The sequence below is a fragment of the Thunnus maccoyii genome, chromosome 1, assembly GCF_910596095.1.
Source record: "Thunnus maccoyii chromosome 1, fThuMac1.1, whole genome shotgun sequence".
Lineage (NCBI taxonomy): Eukaryota > Metazoa > Chordata > Actinopteri > Scombriformes > Scombridae > Thunnus > Thunnus maccoyii.
Window position 1 is genome coordinate 20,341,278 of NC_056533.1, and position 23,229 is coordinate 20,364,506.

At 39.6% G+C, this 23,229-nt stretch overlaps 1 protein-coding gene across 1 annotated transcript; it reads right to left on the reverse strand.

Moving 5' to 3' along the window:
* Positions 1-555: 555 nt before the first annotated feature.
* LOC121898601 (zinc finger protein 280C-like) lies at positions 556-23,141 on the reverse strand. The gene is made up of 18 exons (XM_042413820.1): positions 22,961-23,141; positions 13,311-13,435; positions 12,846-13,051; positions 12,619-12,718; positions 12,276-12,500; positions 12,098-12,172; positions 11,837-11,943; positions 10,628-10,818; positions 7,413-7,570; positions 7,208-7,308; positions 6,970-7,116; positions 6,370-6,504; positions 6,015-6,247; positions 4,906-5,046; positions 4,743-4,811; positions 4,526-4,641; positions 4,407-4,428; positions 556-2,721 (listed from the first exon to the last, which is right to left on the reverse strand). Exons 2-18 carry the CDS (start codon positions 13,426-13,428, stop codon positions 2,340-2,342), a joined length of 2,526 nt encoding a protein of 841 aa, XP_042269754.1. The 5' UTR covers positions 13,429-13,435; positions 22,961-23,141; the 3' UTR covers positions 556-2,339.
* Positions 23,142-23,229: the final 88 nt, after the last annotated feature.

The window sequence follows — 23,229 nt, forward strand, 5'->3', positions numbered from 1 at the left end:
CTATGATGCACTATTATACTGAACAATTTCATGGAAAACATCATCAAAAGTAACAAAAACAAACTATTCTTGCTTTTTCTGATTTTTTTTTTACTGGATCAAGGAGTTTTTGTTTTACTATATAACTTTTTTGTCCAAGAAAATGCATCAACTATATTCAATGAAAGTTTAACTCTACATATTGTTGTAGTTCTCCAATTAAGACAGTATAACAGATGACTTTACAGTGGATGAAACTACAACACATTTCTTCGGGATATTTGCATCATACAACTGAAAACTACACTTAATTTACCACTCAGGCATCTTGACACCTTTAGACATGGAACACTGTAAAAATGAACATGTCAAAAGAAATATAGACTCATAGACTTGACATGCTGATGTTTTTAACTGTCATTGGGCACAGAAATGTTGCTCCTACTTTGAATTCTTACTTGAAGGCTGATTTATTGTATTTTTCATAACACACAAACATCTGAGCTCTTAAATTCATTGTTTATCGACTGCTTCAGTGAGCAGCATTCAGCAAAAAAAGGTCCACAGACTCAAACCTCTTGTATTAAAGATTTATTTACATACCAAACAACAGGAAAACACTGATCCAAACTCAACAGTTTATAGATCTCTGAGGAGAATGTGTCCTACGGGGAACATGAGGGAATGTATTGAAAGCAGACTCGGGTTACATTTACAGTGCCGTCATAGACATAAAGATAAAGACTTGCTCTACAGATACTGTATATACACAAGTGAAAACTTTTTAAAAATCTATGAAATGAATGAATTTTTAGATACTAGGCCACACAAAGTAAACAAATCGCATTATTTATATATATATATATATATATATATAAATAAGATATTTCCAGAGCTTCGGGGAATTTGCCTTTTTAAAGTAAATGCAAAATAAAAAGGCAACTTAATCAACCAGCACCTGGGATGTACATAATTAACAGACAGATTTCATACCTGTGCTGAGTACTGCAAAAGGTAACATGTACACATCTCTGCTGCATTACTGTTTACAGGTTAGCACTTTAAAACACTAAAATCACTAAAATCTAAATCTCTAAAATCTATTTGGGTATACAGCTTTTTAAATTTTTGCTCCCTCCTCCAATTTCCCACATAATGCCCCTTCACACTGCTAGATTTTCCTTTAAGAATCCAAAATACACATTCAACAAATCCTTTTTCTTGGAGAAGATCATTTGAAGTTAGTATTTTCTATACACGTACTACTATTTCTTAAGGGTTTAAAGCAAAATTAAGTGTCAAATTAAAAATTACTCTGGGATTATAACCCAAACTGTTTACAGCATGTTGTAAATGTTGACCAACGTTTCTGCCACAAACTGGGAATTTTGTGTAAATGATGAATAGAGTGATTGTTAAGAGAGCTTTAGCATCTGTTTTTGTTGTTGGTAAAACATAAACTTCGATATGAATATCAAAAACATTATTTACACATACAAAAACAGGCTTAAAAACCCAAACAAATCAAGAAGAGGCCTCATGAGAACATCTAAAATCAAATCAAGATACTGATGTGAAAGAGTCTCCAATAGAAATGGGAATCAAAAAGCTTCAACAAAATGAAATCAAAAGGAAAACTTGAGACATTTCAGTGTGTGTGTAATTTTAAAAAGGGACTGCATGCAGCATTTAAATTGCACCGATAAATCACCATTGACTTTTTATCTGCATTCTGAGCCACCAGGTGGGATTTTCTAGGAAATCTGGTGGAAAGATTTACAGTAAATAAGTCACAAAATCCAAGAAGCATCTGGACTGACGCTGGGAATTGAACCCAGAGCCAAATACTGTCCTCTTTATGGCAGACGGAGTTTCCTCAAGGATAACCTCAACCAGTTTGGGTGCCCGCCAGCTTTTATGTCAACATTTGAAAGCTTTAAGAAATACAATCACATAAGTTGAATGAAGAGCTGACAGCGAGTCATCTGTCATATCTGAATATACGTTTGACTAAAAGTACGCAAATGACTTTAAACATATAGTTTACAGGTCAAGTAAGAAGATTGTAGTGTATGTACTTTTATTTATAAATACAAAAAAAGTATTTTACATATATTTAGGTGATAGACGTTTGACAGAAGAGTTCACAAATCTGGTCTTTTTTTTTTTTTCCTCCAGTTGTTTAAAACTAGCTCGTCAAACACTTGAATCTTGTGGGGATTATTAGCAAATACCAGCAGCCAAAGCAACATTATCATGTGATCAGGATGTGTAACAATCTACAATGCTGAGGTATGCTGCATAAAGCATTTTTATAATTAATAACTGTGAGACTTCTTGTTTGTTGGAGACGTGCAGGTTCACTCTGATTTAGGTTCTCCTGTCTCAGTCAGTGAGACAGAGGATTCCTCTCTGACATCCAGGCTCTCCGAGTTCACCACGGACTCCTCACAGAGATCTAAAACCCCGTCTGATGTACAGGAAGACGATAAACCGGAGAGAGACAACTGCTTCGCCTCCCCTTCGGAAGAACCTTCAGTGACGTTACTCATTTCTGTGGAACCCTTTTCCTGATCGCCTGCTGGTAACGTCGGCTCTGAGTCTGGTTGGTCAACAGTTGCGAGAGTAACACTTTCAGATTTGACACTTTCAGCTGGTTTCAAGTCCATTTCCTTTGGTGTTTGAGCTGGTGCTGATGTCAAGACGTACAAGACTTTTGCTGGCTGTCCGTAGACAAGATGCCTGCATGAAAGGAAGACAACACTGTTGTAAAAGCACGATTCACATTTACATCCAGACTTTAACAACATACAGTTTTACCAAACGTTACTTAGTGAAACTGAAACCTGAGAGACCAATTTATTTGTTCTAAAGGGGCACTCCACCAATTATACACATGAAGGTCAGTCTATGAAAACAGTAGGAGGAGCTTTAAATAACTGATGATGTCATAGTGGCGTCATCAGGGTTATTTTAGATTGGAGACTACAAATTAGGGCTTGTCTGAGGGGAGTCAGGACTGTGCAGACTGGATCACTGGTGATTTCAGACCCCACCCTTATTTGCTGTGATGTCACACTGCCATCGCTGACAATAACCTCACAAGATGATGGTGGTCGCAGTTTTCAGAGCCAGGAAGACCTCAGTGCATGATGGGAAACTCTTGGTTGTCACCTGATATAATAAGAGCTCATTGTTCCACATGTTTGACATTGAACTTTAGAGAAACTCTTATTTCTCCAGGATTTGGGTTTTATTAGTCTGGTTCACATTTTTTCAAGTCTGTCTGAAAACAACAGTCAGGAGCCCAAATAAACATTGAAACATATTTTTTTGCTGTAATCATTCCTCCTGTTCAAGATCCCTTCATAATGCACCTACAATGCAAGTGATGGGGGACAAAATCCACAGTCCTCTTTCTGAAGCTAATATGAAGCTTCAGTCACCAAAATGAGTCAAATCAAGAAGACATTTTTCAACATTACAGTCTTTTTAGTGCCAAAGTTCCTCTTTTTGTTGCTTTTACGTCCACCGCAGCTCAACAGGGAAACACTGTCCAAGGAAACGCAAAGTGATGCTAAAAAAAGACTGTAAATGTGGCAGATATCCACTTGATATTATTAACTCAGACTGCTGAAGCCTCATATAAGCTTCAGATAAACTTTTAAATGCATTTTTGCACAAAATGACTGTGGATTTCTGTGTTTGACCAATCAGAGACAGTCAGCGCCTCAAACCTGGACCATAATGTTCCTGAACCTTTAGAAAGTATTTCTCCTGGAGGATATTTCAACTGTACGTACTCAATACAGGTTTGGACAGCTTTGTTTTGAAATCTGGATCCCTGAAAGGGACCCTCACTCACCTTTTTAAAATTACTGATGTAAAAGTAGGAGTTTTAATAGGAAAGAACACAAAAGTGGAAATGTTGTACCATTTAATTTAGTTTAATTATATTGGACAAACATTACACTCATGTGTTGAGTAATTAATTATATTAGACCTCTGTTTTTAGTTTGGCTTCAAAATGAAGGTAGAATTGCACATTCACTTCGTATTTCATGGCTTTGATACAAGAAATCTTATGAGGGCATATATTCAGGGTGAAAACTGTTCTTCTTTTCTTGTTGCTATGACAGTAAATGATTTTCCATGAACTTTCTGTGTAAAATAATGTAATAAATATGAGGGTTAGGGAATAAATGTGGTCTTTGCTATTGAGTTGCATCATGGGAAATGAAGGATCGAGTGTTTTTGGAGCTTCACCCATACTAGATACTATCTGATTTTGACCTTTTGCAAGTCCCATATTTTAATGGAAGTGCAATATTAAATCTCTGGAGTACCCCTTTAAGAATTTAATAAATGTTCTTTGTTCTTCTGCATTATCAAGTGTTTAAAATGTAATGTGGGTAATTTCTACTCACACTCGATCTTTGGCTTTCATATCTGCTGGGTCAAAAACAAGAGACAACCTTTTCAAGAAACTTGTACAAACACTAAATACCAGCCATGACTCAGGTGGTACCTGTGGAGAAAAACGTACCTTTGTCCTGAATGACTTTGCATGTGTGATTCGGTCTATCGGTTAAATGTTTGGTCATCAGGTCACCACCTGATGCATCCACGAGGAGGTCACAGTTGAGACAGACCAGCGTGAATCTGAGGAAAAACGAAATCTTGTGTCACCAAAACTACAAACAGAAAATACTGCATTTAATGACAATAATGTGGAAAAATACAATTTAATGAAGCTTACTTACTTTAATGCAGATGAATTTTTCTTATTATCCATTTTCAAAAATCTGTGTTTGGTGATGGTACTATGAAATCTATCAAAGGGCAAAGAAAGATTTGTTAAACAAACACTCTTTGCCTAAAATAAAGTGCCTCAAATACTAATACAAATTCCAATTTTTTGCTCACCTTATCATGTGATTCCCGATGGAAACTTTGCAACTTGTCCGATATTTGCAGGCGCCACAATTTGAAGCCATTGGGAAATGAGAAAAGAAGTCGTCGACTTGCGTGTTGCACTCGATGCACGTGTAACGCCCTCCCTTCACTCTGTAAATTGGAAATGAGAAGAGCACATAACAGAAGTTCAATCACACGGCCAAAGAATGACCTTTTATTTAATCAGTCAGATTTCAAGATACTGTGGTGGATAATGAATGAATGAATGAATGAATGAATGAGTTTGTGTGATTAGGACGTCATTTCTTTAACTAAAAACCTGGAGCATGACAGCAGATGCACAAACCAATTACCCATTACCTTTGTTAATTGTTAACTGTCTGGTGAACGTCTGGCAAGTTCCTCATTTTAGTCTACTAGTCTGAACTCTTCTATTAAACCTCTACATCTTTTTGTCTTATCTGCTTACAAGCTCACATCATGTTACTAAAGCCAGCATATTATTTTTGATTACTGAGCCCAATTAGCCATATATCACTCTCATTAGTTTAAAAAATGTACACTGTATTATTTTTAGCCAGCCTAATGAGGAGTGTCTGGAAAATTAACTGAAAACACAATTAGCTCATTTGTATGTTGCTTTAATAGCATCCATTAATTTGCTGCCACCCTGTCATGAATACCCAGGAGCTGGAGGGCTCCATATTAGTGGTAGAGGGGGGATGAGGGATCCTGAGTGATTAAGGGGGGCAGAACTGGACATGTATTTTTTTCTTAAGAGCCCAGAGTTTGTAGACATGCATGCCTGAGAGCCAATTGCCAAAATAAGTGATCTTTTACATCACTAAAGGTAATAGTGCAAACATCCGATTCAGTACAATTCAAACAATTCAAAAAGGGTCATAACGTTTAAGTCATGACGTTGCTTCACAAGATGCCACATTTGTCAAACATGTTTACATAAAATCAAGGAAATGCAGTTACTAACCTGCATACCCTAAATGTAAGTACCAAAGGCTTTTTCATTGCTGCACAAATTCAATTTAACAAAAAAATCATATTAATTATTACTAGTGTATATTAGTGTCTGACTGCTGTGGTGAAGCTCAGTTAACTACCTGATGTTCTTGAGTGACAGGTTGTGCTTGGAAGTACGACCGACTTGCTTCTTGTTCTGAGGAGTTTTAGCTTTTCCGGCTCCGGAGACATTTGATTTAGACTTGGACACACTGACTGGAGGTTTGGTTTGCTGATTGAAACTTATCGTTTCTGGGCTGACAATGAAACCAGATCGATCGGGGGAGTTCGGCAACACGGGCGTCTTTCCTGTGAAGGAGGCCCGAATGGTCACCTGGAAAAGTAAAGGGAACACAAAATGTATTGACACTGAATTAAAATGTCTTTTCATGTTAGAAAGTTAAAACAAAGGTCTACAATAAATGCTGCACTGATGTTTTAATGATGGGCTCGTACCTTTGTTCCCGGAGGAAGACCCTCCAGAGCTTTAGGTTTTCTGAAAGTCTTGTGGACATGAGTCCTGTGCTCCAGTTTCTCCTTGTAGGTGAGAAAATTCAGCCTGCATTTTCCACAGCGATGGATCCCTTTTTTCTGAAATAGAAAAAACATGATTAATAAGTGCTGCTACTAGAGGCTAATTGCTGAGATGTTTCATTTGGATTAAATGAAACAATATAAAGAGCGTGAAAGAAACTACTTTCATGGCTATTAATAGAATGGCAGTTAATTTTGTTTGGTTCCAACTCTGCCATGTTCATTGTTCCTTGAGGGCAGAGAAGAGACAGCAGGTTTTACTGTCAGCCTTTTATGTATTACAGTAAGCTGTTCTGCAGACAACCAAATCAATCCAACCTTGGAATTGGAGCCAAGTGTACAACAAAAAAAGTGACTTCTTGCAAAAATACGATTTACCATCTCAAGAAGTTTTACAATCAGAAGGCAGTTACAAAAGACGTTTTACTGGATTAAATGACCCCAAATCTATCTTACATTTGAAATGGTCTTTAGTTAAACAGTGTAGCTTTACAACAGAGGAGATAAAATGCAGCATCATACCTGATGTTTCATGTAGTGTTGCATGTATATGTAACTACTTCTAAGAACTTTGAGACAGAATGGACACAGCATGACTTTTGTGTTTTCATGGGCACTTCGGAAATGTGTCTCCACATCTGAGAAGAAGGACGACCTATAATTGCACACCTGTGGAATCAGTAAAAAGAAAATATCAGGATCAGTTAATGTTTTGCTTGAAACCTTAAACCAAACATCAACTTAATAACAAGCGACAGACCTGGCAGACGTAGGGCATTTCCCCAGGCTTGTGGTTGTCCTTCATGTGTTCCAGGAGCACTTGCTCCGACTCAAATGCCAATTCACATATCTTGCAATTAGCTACAGGAGGAAAGAAGAGAAAAAATGACAAATGGCCATTCAGTGTTGGCAAAACAGTCATGTCAGATTGAGCTGTATAGACGTATAGATTAAAGATTATATACTTGACGATTCGATCGGACTGTGAGCGCTCTCGATGTGGCACTGCAGCTGGAATGGAGTCATATACTGTCGGTAGCAATGTTGGCAAGTTGTGTGGCTTTCCCAACTCTCACTGTTCTGCTTTTCCAGCTCCAGGTGGTGCTTCATATGGTTCATGAACCTGCCAGGAAGGAGAGAAACACCAATAAATGTCACTTAACCCTTAAACATGTAGAAGCTCTCGAGTAATCAGATCAACAGATATGTGACATTGATTTTAAACTTGCATATTTATTAACACAAAGGCAACAAAATCAAAACCTTTCCCACAAGTTTCTGTGCCCAAAGTAGAGAAGACATTAACGAGTTTCAGGAAAACATCTAGAGCCGTAAACAATTAAGTAATCTGATGAGTCACTTTTCACCCCCTTTCCTACATCTAGATGGGTTTTTGTTTAGAGACATTCAGGCCTTCAACTATGTCTATTTCCAATTGTTAAACTGACTGGAACACTGCACTCAATCCAAAAACTGCTCTGCATGACCAGAAATGAGACAATTTTATGGGATCAGTTGGAAAAACTTTCCCCAAAATCTTTTACTGGATACAAGAGGATAAACAAATTAAATTGGGGTTCAATCAACAACAGGATTAAATAAAATAGAGCTGAACAATTAGTTGATTAACCAAAAATTAAATGTTTTGATAACTGATTAATGATTTCAGTCATTTTTAATGCAAAAATTTGCCAGCTTCAGCTTCTCAAATGTGAAGATTTGCGGCTTTCTTTATCATATATAATGATAAATTAAACAGCTCTGAGTTTCGGACTGTCTGACAATCTGAATATCCCACATAGTTTAATAGTTGTAAAATAGATATTCAAAGAGGGCTGAGGCTGTTCTGGGGGTGAAAGATGACCCTGTCATCTATTAAATACTTCATATTCGTGTATTGTTATGTGCGCCAACAAATGCTCCACTTCCATCAGTTAATCAAAACAATGTGCAACAACAAATGCGTAGTTTGTTTTCTGTCACAGCTCAAGGTTAACTGAATTACGCATAACAAAAGAAGCTTTAACTGAGGGCTCATAATCTACATATGCATGAAATTTGCAATTATTTCAAGAATATTTCCACTTCTAAAAAAAAACCCAAAACAAAACAGATGCACTAAATCAAAACCAAAGTCAAGAAGTGGGGAAAAAATGTAAAATTCATGGCTTGAGTCTACATGGTTATGGTCCAGGTCCCAAAGGTTTAAAAAAAAAAAAAAAAAAAAAAAAGATAAATGAAGTATTCTCCGTGCACCTCACTCTCTAAGCATGCATAATGGCCGTTATAATATCAGCAATTACACAAATATTTTTTTTTGTCTGATGATGTAGTGCTCTGCGGCTGCAATGAGCACCTCCACAGCTACCTGCAACTGCTGCCCAGACGAGGCAGGGCCCATTTTTCAGCCTGTACATTCTGCTACCTCAGCTCCTCTAATAGAAATTTTTATGTGGATGAACTATGACCTCCACTGTGAGAGTGCAGTTGCCGTACAAATATGTTTCCCCATTAAAAGCAGCTTACAGAGGCTTTTTTGCAGTGTTTTGAAGCGAAGTTATTTAATCAAAGGAACCGTTCTACGCCACCTAAACTAGCAGTCATTCTTCATGTTCAGGCCCATGAGGGAAAACGGTCAGATACCGTCATCCATCTGAGAGGAAAACTGCAGTAAGGGCCGAGGAAGATGCCTATCCTTTCTTTATTGGTGCTGGTGAGATATCTTTTCAGCAGGAGACCGCAATGTTGGGTTCTGTATGTTACTTTCAGGCCTTTCACCTCAGTGTCTCCAGTGATGATGGACAATATGCAATTTAATAAATAAAATAAAATAGACTTAAACAACAGGAGTGTATCTATTTTTTCCTTTTGTCTGGACCAAGGGAATTTGAGCCTGCAGGATTCCAATTTTGCCGACTTGAAACCGAAACCAATTTTTTTCTCATTACCCAAAGTTTCAATGTTCCAACCAACATGGATCAATAGGCATATTTAGAGCTTCAACTTGAAGCTTAACTCAGTTTCCTCTTCACCATCACAGTTCAGCACAATGTCTGAACCATCACCAATAACACACCAATCCACCTGTTTAACTCAACTCTCCGTCTTACCCTCATTTATTAACAAGACACAGAAACATTTGAACTCCCTCATTTCAGACAGCAACTCACTTCCACATCAAGGCTGAACCAAAGCCTCAGACTTTACTCTAGTGCTGCAACAATTAGTCGATTAATTGATTAGTTGTGAACTATTATATTAGTTGCCAACTATTTTGATAACTAGATTAATCGTCAGAGTCATTTTTCAAAGATAACAATGTCCAAATTGTCTGATTTCAGCTTCTCAAATGTTAGTATTTCTTAGTAGGTCTTCTATGATCGCAAACTGAATATCTTTGGGTTGTGGACTGTTGGTCAGGAAAAGACCTTGGGCTTTGGGAAACAGTGATTGAAATGTGTCAATATTTTCTGACATTTTATGGACCAACTAATTGATCGATTAATTAATAATGAAAATAATCATTAGTTGCAGCCCTACTTGACTCTCATTTCAAATGCTTCAAACTGCCCCGGAGCATGCTGACGTTTACTGCTGGATGAAGAACTACATCATCAGCAAAACGCAGTGATGAAACCCAGAAGTCAAAAAACTGTACAGGTTCCAATGTTTTGCTGCGTCTTGAGATTCTGTTTAAAAAAAAAAAAAAAAAAATCACAAAGAGAATCGACACCAAGACACAGCTTTGGTAGCCAGCGTGCCAATCAACAGACAGTGTGCCTGATCTATTGCATTATAAAAAAAACACATGCAGACTGGTTGGACAAACTCCAACGGCCACTCTAGTGCCCTTGCAAGAGCACTGAGCTGGTCCACAACCTGGACACAATCCACATTGCTTTTTCAAAATGTGAAGCTCAGACAGTCAAGACAAAACCTCTGGTTGTGGCAAACCAAGAAGCTGTCAAACTGAAGGAGACAACTTTTTTGAGTTTGGGACGCCTGATTCAGCAGACAGGTATTGGGATGCCAGAAAGACTGCAGCTTCTGTGGTGGTGGAAGCAAAGGGAATTTGGGGAGGCAATGGAGGAAAATGTTCGATTGGCTTCAAAGAGGTCTGGTAAACTGTCAGATGAAGGAGAGAGAAGCGTATTATAACAAAGAAAACTCTTCATCATACCTGATATTGTTCTTGAGAATTTTCAAACAGCTCTGACACTTGAAAGTGTGGTTGGTCTTCTGCGCCTCCTTCTTGTTCCCATCTCCCTCAAATCGGCCGTAGTAGAAATCTGATACCAACATGATGCGCTTATTTGAACTAATACTCGGGGCCGATGGAACTGTACTTTCCACAGCGTTTGCACAGCAACTCTGAAATAGAGACGTTTTACATTAAAAGAGCATATTAAGAGCATGTTTATAGTCTGTTTTTACTTAACTGTTAATGTCTTTCAGTGCTCTGCTGTTTTTGCTGCTACAAAATAAGACCAAATTAAAATAAAATAAGCATTCTGATAACAAACTGTTTTGTTCCGACATCAGTTGGTTGTTCAGCTCATGGTAATAACAAGTGCTTACCTCATAGTTTTTATGTCTGATTTCACTGGAAAGAACACACTAAAACAATTTGTCAGATGCATCAGAGAGCGACATCTGCACAGTCTTTTAACTGCTGATTTATTTCAAACAATAGTTCAGTCTGAACAGCCTTAATCAGGCAGCTCTATAATCAAACAGCACAATATGACATTAAGCAAAATGTTTTTTTTCTACCACATTTTTACTAGGGGTGCAACGGATCACACAACTCACAGTTCAGATCGTATCACAGATTTGAGTCACGGATCATTAAAAAAAAAAAAGAAAAAAAAGGGGGGGGGGTAAAACTTTGCTTTCCATATATTCTGTAAAACACTTACAGCAAGGAACTTTTGCCCATGGTCATCAAAACTTGATAACTTATAAACATGAACACACATCTTGTTCTGCAGTTTAGCTTGTTGAATGAGCCACCAAACAAACATTCAGCGTGGAGAAGCGCAGCGCTAAGGTCAGTTTGCAGTTAGATCACTAATTAGCTGTTCAGCTGCAGCACATTAAACAGCGTGTAAACATAGCTGCAGATGTCACTGCGGACCCGTTAAATGCTGGTTTTGTCGTTGCTCTTTAAAACCCCTGTTAGCGACACACTGTCTGTCTATGACTTGTACTTAGAGCAGTTTGTTTACGTTGTCTTAAATGAGACATTAAATTTTGCAATTAATCCGCGGTTCACATGGGACCGAACCGTGGGGGGGCGATCAGTACGTATCACGGATCAACTACGATCCGTTGCCCCACTAATTTTTACATTCATTTCCTCTTAAACATGGACAAGGTTTTGACCTACCATCACATGACATTTCAAGGCCTCCTGATGAGGGAATTCTTCTTGGCACTTTGGGCACTTTTTCTTTACGATCCCATTTTCCACTGGGTCTGTTATTTTCACTGGCCCTACGGAAAACCAGTAAGATGTTACATTAAAAAGATACCAAAGCACACAAGTAACTACAGTTTGTCTGTATAGCATGAGGGGATTTGTTTACAGTAATGATATTACAAAACAATATTGGTATCAATAAAAATTCCACTACTAACTGAAACTTACCCATTTCAGACTTGACTTTTTTTACTACAGTTTCTACTTGCTGTGGTGGCAATCCTCGTTTCAGTAAACTTTGATCTGTATGAAATATGAAAATAAATTATTTACATATTAGTCATTAAAAACTGATTGATCAGCAAGAATGGTAAAGCAAGTTTAAACTTTACATATAAATGTGTACCTCTGTTATTGCTATTGGCCTTAACTGGTACAGAAATGGTTTGGAGGGTTTGTGTGTTGGACCTGTTGACCTGCAGCGGATTCGATTTGGTTGAATACACAGCAGGGCTCTGGACGTTAGACAACGTCACAATGTTGTTGCTGATTTGCTGCACCTGAGGCCGATGGACAACACCAGGTAATACTGTGCCTGGAGTGACCCGCTGAAAAAGATGCTGCTGACCAGCTGAAAGACAGAACATAGAAACTCTTAAAAGCACATTAAAAACGACGACTTTTTAAAATTCACTGTTGAGAGAGGAAAATGGAGTTACTCATCAGAGCTACGTTACACTCAGATTTACCTGGTACAATTGTAAATGAAGTCCCAGGAGGGTACTGTGTCCCAAGAGAGGCAATGATCTCGCTGTTGTTCGTTAATTGCGGAGAAGTGACGATGAAGCCCTGAAAACAAATTTGAATCCATATGTCAACATGGTAGCACATAATGTATCAACTATATTATAATTTAAAAGGCTATTCACACAATCTCCAAACAAAAAGCATAAAATAATTCTAACACCACCAATACCTGGTTGTTGACAATAACTGGCTGAGGGGTCACTGTTGATAGATTGGGTGCTGTTGTATTCACTGCATTTCCAGTGATACTCAATGGCAGCATTATTGGTGAAGGGCCCAGAACCGGCTGAGGAGCAGGACCTTTAACTTCTTGTTTTCCTACACTGTTCCTCTGAGGAGGTGGAGGGTTAGGCTTACTATCCTTTTGGTTATTAGCTGTAAGAACATACACAATGACTAAAATTAGCACTTCAACAGAATATTTTATATTCAGATCCATTTAAAAATGATTAACAAATAAAAATATGATTATAATCTACAATATCAATATTAAACAGCAGTGGGTGATTCTGGACTGCACATTTGGTGACATTATGATTAAACAATGATTTATATATGTGGAGCTTAAACATCAACAAAATGTATGCCTTTAAACCCTAAACATCAATATATTTAAAAATGTGCTGTAACATACAGAGCACTCCAACGAAGATGGGTTCATCATCATCATCATCTATCAAGTGAACTTCTGGAGCTGGTTTCTGCCACGGCTCCAGCTCCTCTTCCACACATTCCATAAAAAGTTCAGACATTTTGGACCTGCAGCAGAAAAACACCATGTTGAGTCAGTCTGAGAAACTACTTCCAGTCGGATACTATTTAAATACCACTACTAAATAAATAAATACCACTACTGCAAAGCTACATGAAGCCCAACCCAATTATTGATACAAAAAATTAATCCTGTGTCCAAACAGAAAAGTCAGGCTGGTTGAAACCATATGATAACCAGAATGTTGATGGTGGTATGAGTCTGATTTTATTATAAAATATTTGGATTTTGAGCAGCAGCAACAGTGTGAGCTTACACTCAACACATGGCAGGGGATACAATGAAAAGAAGACTTGTGAGAAGTGTGGGACATCATTTGGGTTTGTGGTTCTCTTTAAATCAAGAACATTTTGAATGTCACATTAGAAAAATCACAGCTGTGAATAATGGAATTAATGATGGCCAAATCAAAGTTTGCCGCATTGGTTTCAAGGTCCTGCTAGTGTGCATGCTGGCTCTCTGTCACATAATTAATGTAGTGTAATTGCCAGATTTTGTGTGAATGCAGAGCTTCATCCTGTCTGCTGTGACCTCACTGCTCTGCGTGTGTGTATTTCAGCCCCACCCTCGGTCAAACAGACACACAGACCTGCAGCTCTTTATACATCCATGACACAGAGACAGAGAGCAGAGAGACGAAGACAGTGATGTAACTTGGTCACAACGCTACGAATCCTGACCTCACACCCTGCGTGTTGTTATTGGCTAGGGGCTACACACCCACTACTCAAAGGCTGATGCCCAGAAACGTCCAGCACACAGCAAAATAATAATAAGAAAATACAGGCAGAGGGCAGAGTCTCTGCAGATAAATACAATGCCACACCTTATAGTGGGTCATAAGTGATGATTGAGAGAGATTATTTTTGAATGACTCTATGCCTTTTTTTTTTTATTTTTTTTTTTTTTAGGAAAATCCTGCATAATATACCTTTAATTGGTACTGAAATAATTAACTAAATCATTTTAACTACAAGGCCATTGATAAATGAAAAAAATGAAAAAAAAACCCCACAACGTTGCACTGTTGTATTGCAGTAACCTGATGTGTCAGATGTTTGTTTTTTTTGTTGTTTTTTTTACACAGAGCAATCTGAGAAGTCGCCCTTGGTAACAGTTTGGAAAAGGATAGGCACTTTCAAAAAACTAGTTGGCAGGTGACTGGACGAACCATCTGTCTATCACCGTCTTACCTTGAAAGGCAGCTGGATTCACAAGATCATGAGAATTTCAAATTTCAAACACAAATTCGTCATAGTGAAATGTCAGGAATGTATGAGGGTATGAAAAAATAGATACCACCCAAGCCTACTTATGGCTATTAAACACATATTAACAACAGACAGACTCACAGATTCACTTTGGACAGACATGATCTGTCCAAAGTGAATCTGGTAGTGAAACCAGATATCAAAGAGCCCCCCACATTTAGAGGAGATCACACTGACAAATGCACAGTATATGTGTGGATAGAGGTGATGAGCTGTGCTGGTAGCATTCCTCAGGAGACCCAACAGGAAGTCTATGGTGACATTAGAGTGAACCATCAGTCTGTGGAGGACATCGGTCCCATGCTCCAGGAGCTTGAACAGGCTGGCCTGGATCTCAACTCCTGTGAAGTGAGTGAGCCATGGAAAGCTAAGGTCAGGGCTCTGCCAAGTACAATGGATTGTTTTCCAGGAATAAGCTTGACTGTGGAGAAGCAAAGGATTTTGTTCATTGTATCCATCTCAAGGATGAATGGCCCTTCTACCTCCCATACAGAAGAGTGAGTCCAGCAGACTACCACAAGCTCAAGGTGGTTCTTGACGAGATGGAGGAAAAGGGTATCATCAGGAAGTCCTGCAGTGAGTGGGCATCTCCCCTGGTATTAGTCTGGAAGAAGAATGGAGACCTCCGAGTGTGCACTGATTTTAGGAAACTAAACCAGTCTGATGCCCTGGCTGCTCTTGGAGGTAATGTTTTCTTTAGCTCCATGGATCTGACCTCTGGCTTCTATAATGTCCCCTTCCATGAAGATGACAAAAAGTTCACCGCGTGCACAACTCCTGTTGGCCTCTATGAGTATAACAGACTACCACAGGGCCTCTGCAACAGTCCAGACTCCTTCATGAGGCTCATGACATCCATCTTCGGTGACCAGAACTACACCAGTCTCCTTTGCTACCTTGATGACCCCCTCATCTTTGCACCATCTGAGGAGTTAGCCCTTGAGAGACTTGAAATGGTGTTTAGTCGCCTGCAAAACCATGGCCTCAAACTTGCTTCAAAGAAATTTTGAGACGGAAGCTCAAGTTCCTGGGCCATATAATCACTGAGAATGGTGTGTCTACAGATCCAGAGAAGGTTGAGGTCATAACAAACCTTACAGAGAAGGACCTCATGATGGAGGATGGTTGTACTCCCTCTCCTTGGAAGCTGAGATCAGTTCTGGGCATGTTCAACTACTACAACCACTTCATTGAAGGCTTCTCTACCCTAGCAAGACCACTAAATAAGCTAACATCTGAGCCAATACCCCTTCCCCAGCGCCCAAAATGGCATAAGCTGTCTCCTGCTGACTGGACTACAGAATGCCAGGAAGCCTTCCGGTCTCTCTGAAACAGGCTCTCTTGGACACTGTGGTGTTGGCTCACCCAGATTTCAACAAGCCCTTCATTTTGTCTGTTGATGCTTCCACCTATGGTCTAGGTGCATGTCTGAGCCAAGTAGCAGAGGGTGAACAGAAAGCGAGACCTGTAGCCTTTGCCAGCAAGTCCCTGAACCAAGCCCAGTCCAGATATCCTGCGCACCGCCTTGAGTTCCTGGCTTTGAAGTGGGCTGTCTGCCACAAATTCAGTGATTGGTTGAAGGGAAAGCCATTCACAGTGTGGACTGATAATAACCCACTCACCTACATCCTCACCAAGCCTAAGCTGGATGCTAGTGAGCAGCGGTGGATGTGCAAATCAGCCCCTTTTGACTTTGACATCAAATATGTTCCAGGCGTGCAGAATGTCATCCCTGACCACCTCAGCAGAATCCCTTTCATTAAGGGCAGTATCACCAGGCGAATTATCCAAGAGCCATACCAGTCTCTTGTCAACAAGGCGAAGGAGGTTCAGCCTGATGATGTCCAAGACGCATTCCACTTGACTGTAAACACTCTGGTCCTGTCCTCAGAACCTGGAACACCAAAGGCAAAATCTGGTAATGTCACCACCAACACTGTTGCAGCCCTCCTTTCTGCTCATAGTGTATGGGAGCCCTGTTCACAAGACCAAGTGGCAACTATAGAAGCAGTTGGCAATATCTACTCCCTCCATTCTCAAAGAACACTTCCAGCCCTCTCACATATAGAACTCCAACGGAAGCAGTAGGAAGACACCACCATATCCAGAGCCATGTACTATGTTCAGTGAAAGCGGTGCCCATCCAGGCGTGAGAGAAGCCATGAGAATGCTCAGGTCCTAAGACTTCTGAGGCAATTGGAAAAGTTGAGGTTGATAAATGGTCTTCTGTACAGGGTAACCAAAGACCTGTCCTCAGGCCATAAGGTCCACCAGCTTGTTGTCCCAACAGGACTGAGACCAATAGTACACAGGGGCATCCATGATGATGCAGGGCATCAAGGCCAGGGTCGCACACTTAAATTGGCTTGTCAGCGGTTTTACTGGGTTGGCCAAGAGCAGGAAGTCAAAAAAGTAAGTGGCAAAGTGTAAACGTTGTGTTGTGAGCAAATCTCCAGAACCTGAAGCTAGAGCCCCTCTTTATTCCATCCAAACTCACGCTCCACTTGAGTTGGTGTGCATAGACTTTTGGAGTGCTCAGAACTCGAACAACAGCTCTGTGGATGTCCTTGTGGTTACAGATCATTTCACACGCCTTGCTCATGCATTCCCCTGTGCAAATCACACAACAAAACAGGTGGCCAGGCGATTGTGGAATGACTTCTTTTGTGTTTATGGCTTCCCAGAGAGGATCCATTCAGATCGTGGTTCCAACTTTGAGTCTCAGCTCATTCGCGACCTCCTTGACATAGCCCACATACACAAATCCCACACCACAGCCTATCATCCCACTGGAAATGGAAGCGTGGAGCGCTTCAACCGCACCCTTGGCAGCATGCTACGAGCTTTACCCCCTCATGAGAAGAACAAGTGGCCTCAGATGATCAACAACCTGACATTCTCATACAATTGTACCAGCCATGAGACAACAGGTTATGCCCCCTTCTATCTCATGTTTGGAAGGATTCCCCGTTTGTCAGTGGATGTCATGTTTGAGTCTGCTCTGAGAGATGAGAGAGTGGTCGACTATCATGTCTATGTCACTAAGCTGAAACATGACCTGAGGGAGTCAATGGAAGTTGCCCAAAAACACGCAACCAGAGAGCAATCACGTCAAGAACAGCAGTTTGACAAGAAAGTCAAAGGTTCTCCTGTGTCTGTGGGCGACCGTGTGCTCCTGGCAAAAAAGACAGAACGAGGGAAAAAGAAACTAGCTGACCGATGGGAATCTGGCCCCTATGAGGTCACTTGGAAGGATCCCAAGCTCCCTGTGTACCGCATAAAGAAGGTCGGCAGTGATGAGGAGAAAAATGGTTCACCAAAACCTCATCATCCTGCCAACTTTCTGCCTCTGGATGTGGAACAAGAGGACGTGGAGGATGTTGTGTCCTCTGCTGGGTCATCTGATGACCAAGCACCTCCAAGTAATATTCTGCAACCAGGAGATGTGGAATCTCGCACAAGGGAATGGATCATGCAAAATGGTGATATGGCATCCACTGATGCATCAGGACTAGTTCCAAACCAAGATGGAAGAGTTGAAGTGGGGGAGGAGGATGAGAATATTCAGAGGGAGGAGAGAATTAGCAGATATTCCCAGAACTCAAACTCTTATGAGCCCAGCCAAGAAATGGATAATCCTACTCTTAGAGCAGGAGCCTGTTGACCACTCCCATGCCCAAACCTTGTAGGCTCTGAGGCCCAAGTTGAACCAAGTGGTTCATCACACAAGAGCTAGTTGCATGATAAAGGCAGTTTGTAGATTTGTGTGTAGCCTCAACATGGACATTGAGTCCTTCTAGACAAATATGAACCCCAGGTCAAAGTAGTTTAACAAAGGTAATGAATTCTACATGTTTGAACATATGTTATCACTATGTGTGTTTTAATCATTTCAAAAGGTGCATTTGAGGATGTAGAAATGTGTATACGGGCACATTTTATCAATGTTGAGTAGAGTTACATGGCCAGTTTCTCTTACTCTATTTGTTTACGAATATCTTGACAAGTAAAACATCTGTATCAGTGAGTTATTCACACCTTTTTACTAATTATGAGTCTCCTTGAGGCTACCTGTAAATACAAGAGAAAAAAAACAACCAAAAACATAGTTTTATGCATTTGTTTAATAAGAGTTTAAAACAAAGCACCAATAAAAAAATTTATGTGATGCTTGAATTTAGTGGAGGCGAGATGTAACATATGCCTCTTGCATGTTACATTAAATACATTAGTTGTGCTTTAAATGGTGCTTGTAAACTTAACGGGGGCATTATAAACTGTGAGGCTAATATAGTCCCCCATTACACTTCCACATAGTTTTAGATACAAACTTCATTTGAACTTTAAATTAATCACTTTGACCTACAAATCTTGAATTTACATGTGTTTTCTATCCTTTACTGTTGGGGCGTTGCACAGTCCAAGGGCTTCTGTAGGGCTTCTGTATGTTGTAAGACTTGGGCTGACAGGTCTGACTTTACCCATCCCCCCCTTTCTTCCCTCCTTCTCCCTCTCAGTTGGAGAGCAGGATTTGGAGTACTCTTCTTGTGAAATATCCTCATAAATCCCATGTCTTTGGCCAAATATCATATTAAAAATCACATCTGTTTGAAGAAATTTCGTTGCGAATCCAGTGATACAGGTTTCAAAGTGGTCAGACTTATAGTTTAGACATCAGAAGTCCATGCCCAGAGATTGCCTCCCCATTGGTTTACATTGTTAGGTGTGATGTGGCACTCCAACTTTCGGGGCTGATAATATCTAAACCGTTCGAGTTATTACAAAGTTTTTAACAACTTTTTTTCAGCACAGTGTCATAAGTCATGTATTCAATTTTGAAGCTGATACCATTAACACCCTAGATAGATAGCATTTGTTCGGGGTCCAAAATTGGGGAAAAGTCGTACTTTCATGTGTATATTGCGGACTTCCTGTTGGATTTAGGTCAGGGGTGTCAGCGTATGATTTGTAGGTCTTGATGAGACAAATAATTGAATTTTGTTTTGATCTCTCTACGACATTCCTACAAGCCGTGGTGGCCATTTTAGATACATAGGTGGCGCTATAAAGCACATTTTGGCACTTTAGGGGTTAATTTTTACATTTTATCACATTTTTCCCTAGACCTGATGTCCGTGCCAAATTTGGTGAGTTTCTGAGCATGTTTAGGGGGTCAAATTTAGGGTTTAAGTGGTGAGATCATAAAGAAAGAAAGAAAGGAACCCAAAAGATACAAGAGGGTCTTCACCCCTTTGGGGCTCAGGCCCTAATTAAAGCCGCAAGCAGCATTGAACGGGCCTTTGCACCCTTGCACACGTCGGGTGCGGTGCAGTCCAAGGGCTTCTGTCATGGGCATGTGGATGTCTCCAGACGTGGGCTGACAGGTCTGACTTTACAAATGTGTAAAGTTTGGTGCGACTGGAGCATGTACAATAAAGTTATAGCAATTTCCTCTGTCATGGCGAAACATCAAATCTGTGTGAGGATGACAATTTTCTGCAGGGTGAGACATGTCTGTCTTGCTCACCCCTTTGTCATCAAAATTATACACTTAAAAAACTGTGAACCTATCCTTATGGATTAAACATATCACAAAATGTTATATTCTGACATTTGATTATTTCCTAGAAGAATAACAATTTTACAATAATATATTGTAAAAAGTAACTACATTAAGTCAGTAAAAATAATAACACAACTTTAAACCCTACACAAAACATTTACAAAGTAAAATTTGAAGAAAACAGTTGCTGAGAATAGGTGCACTGGCCTGTCAGACAGCAACTGTAATTGTTGAGGGCTAATATGTAGATGTAGATATTTACTAAATTGGGGTGTGTTGTTTTTTTATTAAATAAAATAATTGTCAGTCTGGTGGCTAAACATATTTTTGTCACTAATGCGTGTTTTAATTCATCGGTAAGAGTCACTTGAATGCTTTTCCTCCTCTTGTTTCAGCATTTGTAATTTGCCTGCATGAGCACATTAAGGGAAAGTTGATTTACAAAGCAGATATTTTGACTTGTCAATCGCGGGTGTAACTAAAAGTATAATCAACTGTTAACAGAGCAATCATTAATGTCAATACTTACTTGTGCTTTTCCTACAAAAATGTTTTAATGTCTGCCGGAGCATGTACAATAAAGTTATAGCAATTTCCTCTGTCATGGTGAAACATCAAATCTCCATGGTGTGAGGATGACAATTTTCTGCAGGGTGAGACATGTCTGTCTTGCTCACCCCTGTGTCATCAAAATTATGCAAGATTTGGGCCCATTCATTTTAATTTTAATAACTAATTTGAAAACTTTTGATGAGTTTGTGTTTAAAAGAAATTCACTTCCTAATTTTCATCAAGTCTATTTTTAGAACAGTAAAGAGTTTTAACCCACATGACCTGGTCAAAGTTTGATTGACATGTGTACTGCCAGGTGTGTAGAGACAATAAGTAGGCCTAACTGCAGCTGGACACAGAAAAATACTCATATATTTGAAGGGAGAATGTGAGCGAACCTCTAGGTGCTCGGGCCTTAATAAAGGAAAAACTGCAGTACAAAGCTACAAAATTTAGTTATGATTTTATTTTTCTACAGTAGTTTATCACTTAACAGTCACCCTCACTCCATTTGTTCCCTTCCCCTCATAGGTCATCCCCACTACTGATTATACATATAAGACCTACAATTATTGTAAAATAAATGATAATAACCCCAAACTTCATACAAAGTTTGTATATATTGTACTGTAAGTATATAGACCTTTCTGCTATATCCTATAAAACTGAGCTACATTCAACTGTCACACCCATCCCCGCCTTTCTTCTCCTCCCTGTCAGATTGAGAGCAGGATTTCAGAGCAGTCTTCTAGTGGAAATATCTTCATAAATCCCATGACTTTGGCCAAATCTTACATTAAAAATCACATTTTAATAGGAATTTCGTCGCAAATCCATTGATACAGGTTTGAAAGTGGTCTGACTTATAGTTTAGACATCAGATGCTTCAATTTGGCACAAAGTCCATGCCAAGAGATTGCCTCCCCATTGGTTTACATTGTAAGATGCAATGTGGCACTCCAACTTTCGGGGCTTATAAAATGTAAACCGTTCGAGTTATTACAAAGTTTTTAAGCGCTGCATCCTTGCTTAGTGTATTTGCCGCTTGCTGCTGGGCAGGTGGTATACAGTGGGTTTATCAAAGCTTTTGCGCTGAATTTAGCTGATTGCTTCTACTGAGAGTGATTAGAGTGAAACTGTAACATTTTAGGCCATAACACCAAAACAATGAGCTGAAGGACGATATATTGTAAAGCTGAGGGGAGCTGTATTAATTCTCTGGGCAACCCCCTCTCACTTTACACATAAGTTACATATTTGATCCACTGGTAATATACAAAATATTGATAACAGCAGCTTTAAAAAGTATGAAACCCCATAAATTGATTTTCTTTTATTGAACTGGTATTTCTTGACCGACCAACCGTTGGGACAACATATGCTGATGTTTTTAGAAGAGACTCAATGCGACACAGGCTGCGATATCTATGACTGTTATTGAGATCTGATCAGAATAATTGAACCCATTATTGGCACAAAGCTTTCCAAAGGGCCCCCAAGATGGCGACAGTAGTGTGGATGATGCAGCTGCCCAAATACAGATAAAATCTCTATTTAAAACACTATTAACAGGCATACATTTGAATTATTTATTAAATCACTGTTTGCTGATGTGGGAAGGGGATAAACACAGCTGGATGAATTGATCTAGGAATGTAAAGATGCTTGTTACAGTTTTGAGACAACCTAAATTAATTTTAAAAAATTAATTAATTAACTGAAGACATAAATGCTTAATACAGTGAAATCTCAGAATAATCACCAGATCAAAAAACAACGATCAAACAAGCAGCGCTGTAAATTATTAGCTTGCTCGGTTTTCTTCAAACAGCAAGGTAGCTAATGCTAACGAGCTAACGTTTTCATGTTTTCCAATGCTCATTATCTTCAACTGCTGCAGTGTGCAACAGGATTTAATAATTCAATTACATAATAAGACTTTTGGGAGCTGCTTCAACACATTTAGTCTCCATTTTATCCTGTCGCTGTGTCGCAAGAGTGATCGGTTATCGATCAACCGCACAATAATATTAGCTAGGCTCCGTTAGCATGTTCACATTTTCTGGGAGGAGGATGTTTGGACAAAGACTGAGTTTAGTTTGCAGGGTTTTTGTGTTTCAGCCTACCTCTCTCTCCCGCCCAGCCTCGACGTTTCAAGGCAGAGCCGTGTCTAGAGACCCGACTTCAGCGCGGTCCTCGGCCTGTGGACGAATGAGTTCAGACAGTGCTGCTCTCCGCTCAACACCGGAGGGGAAAGTGTGTCGTCGGGCCGAGGCGGCGGAAACAGTCGGTGTATGTCTGGACCAACCAGCCGCATTTCTGTCCTTAACTTCCTTTTTTAATTTGTAGTACTTCCTGCTCTGCCCCGCGGGATTTCTTGAAATTAGCAGTTCGT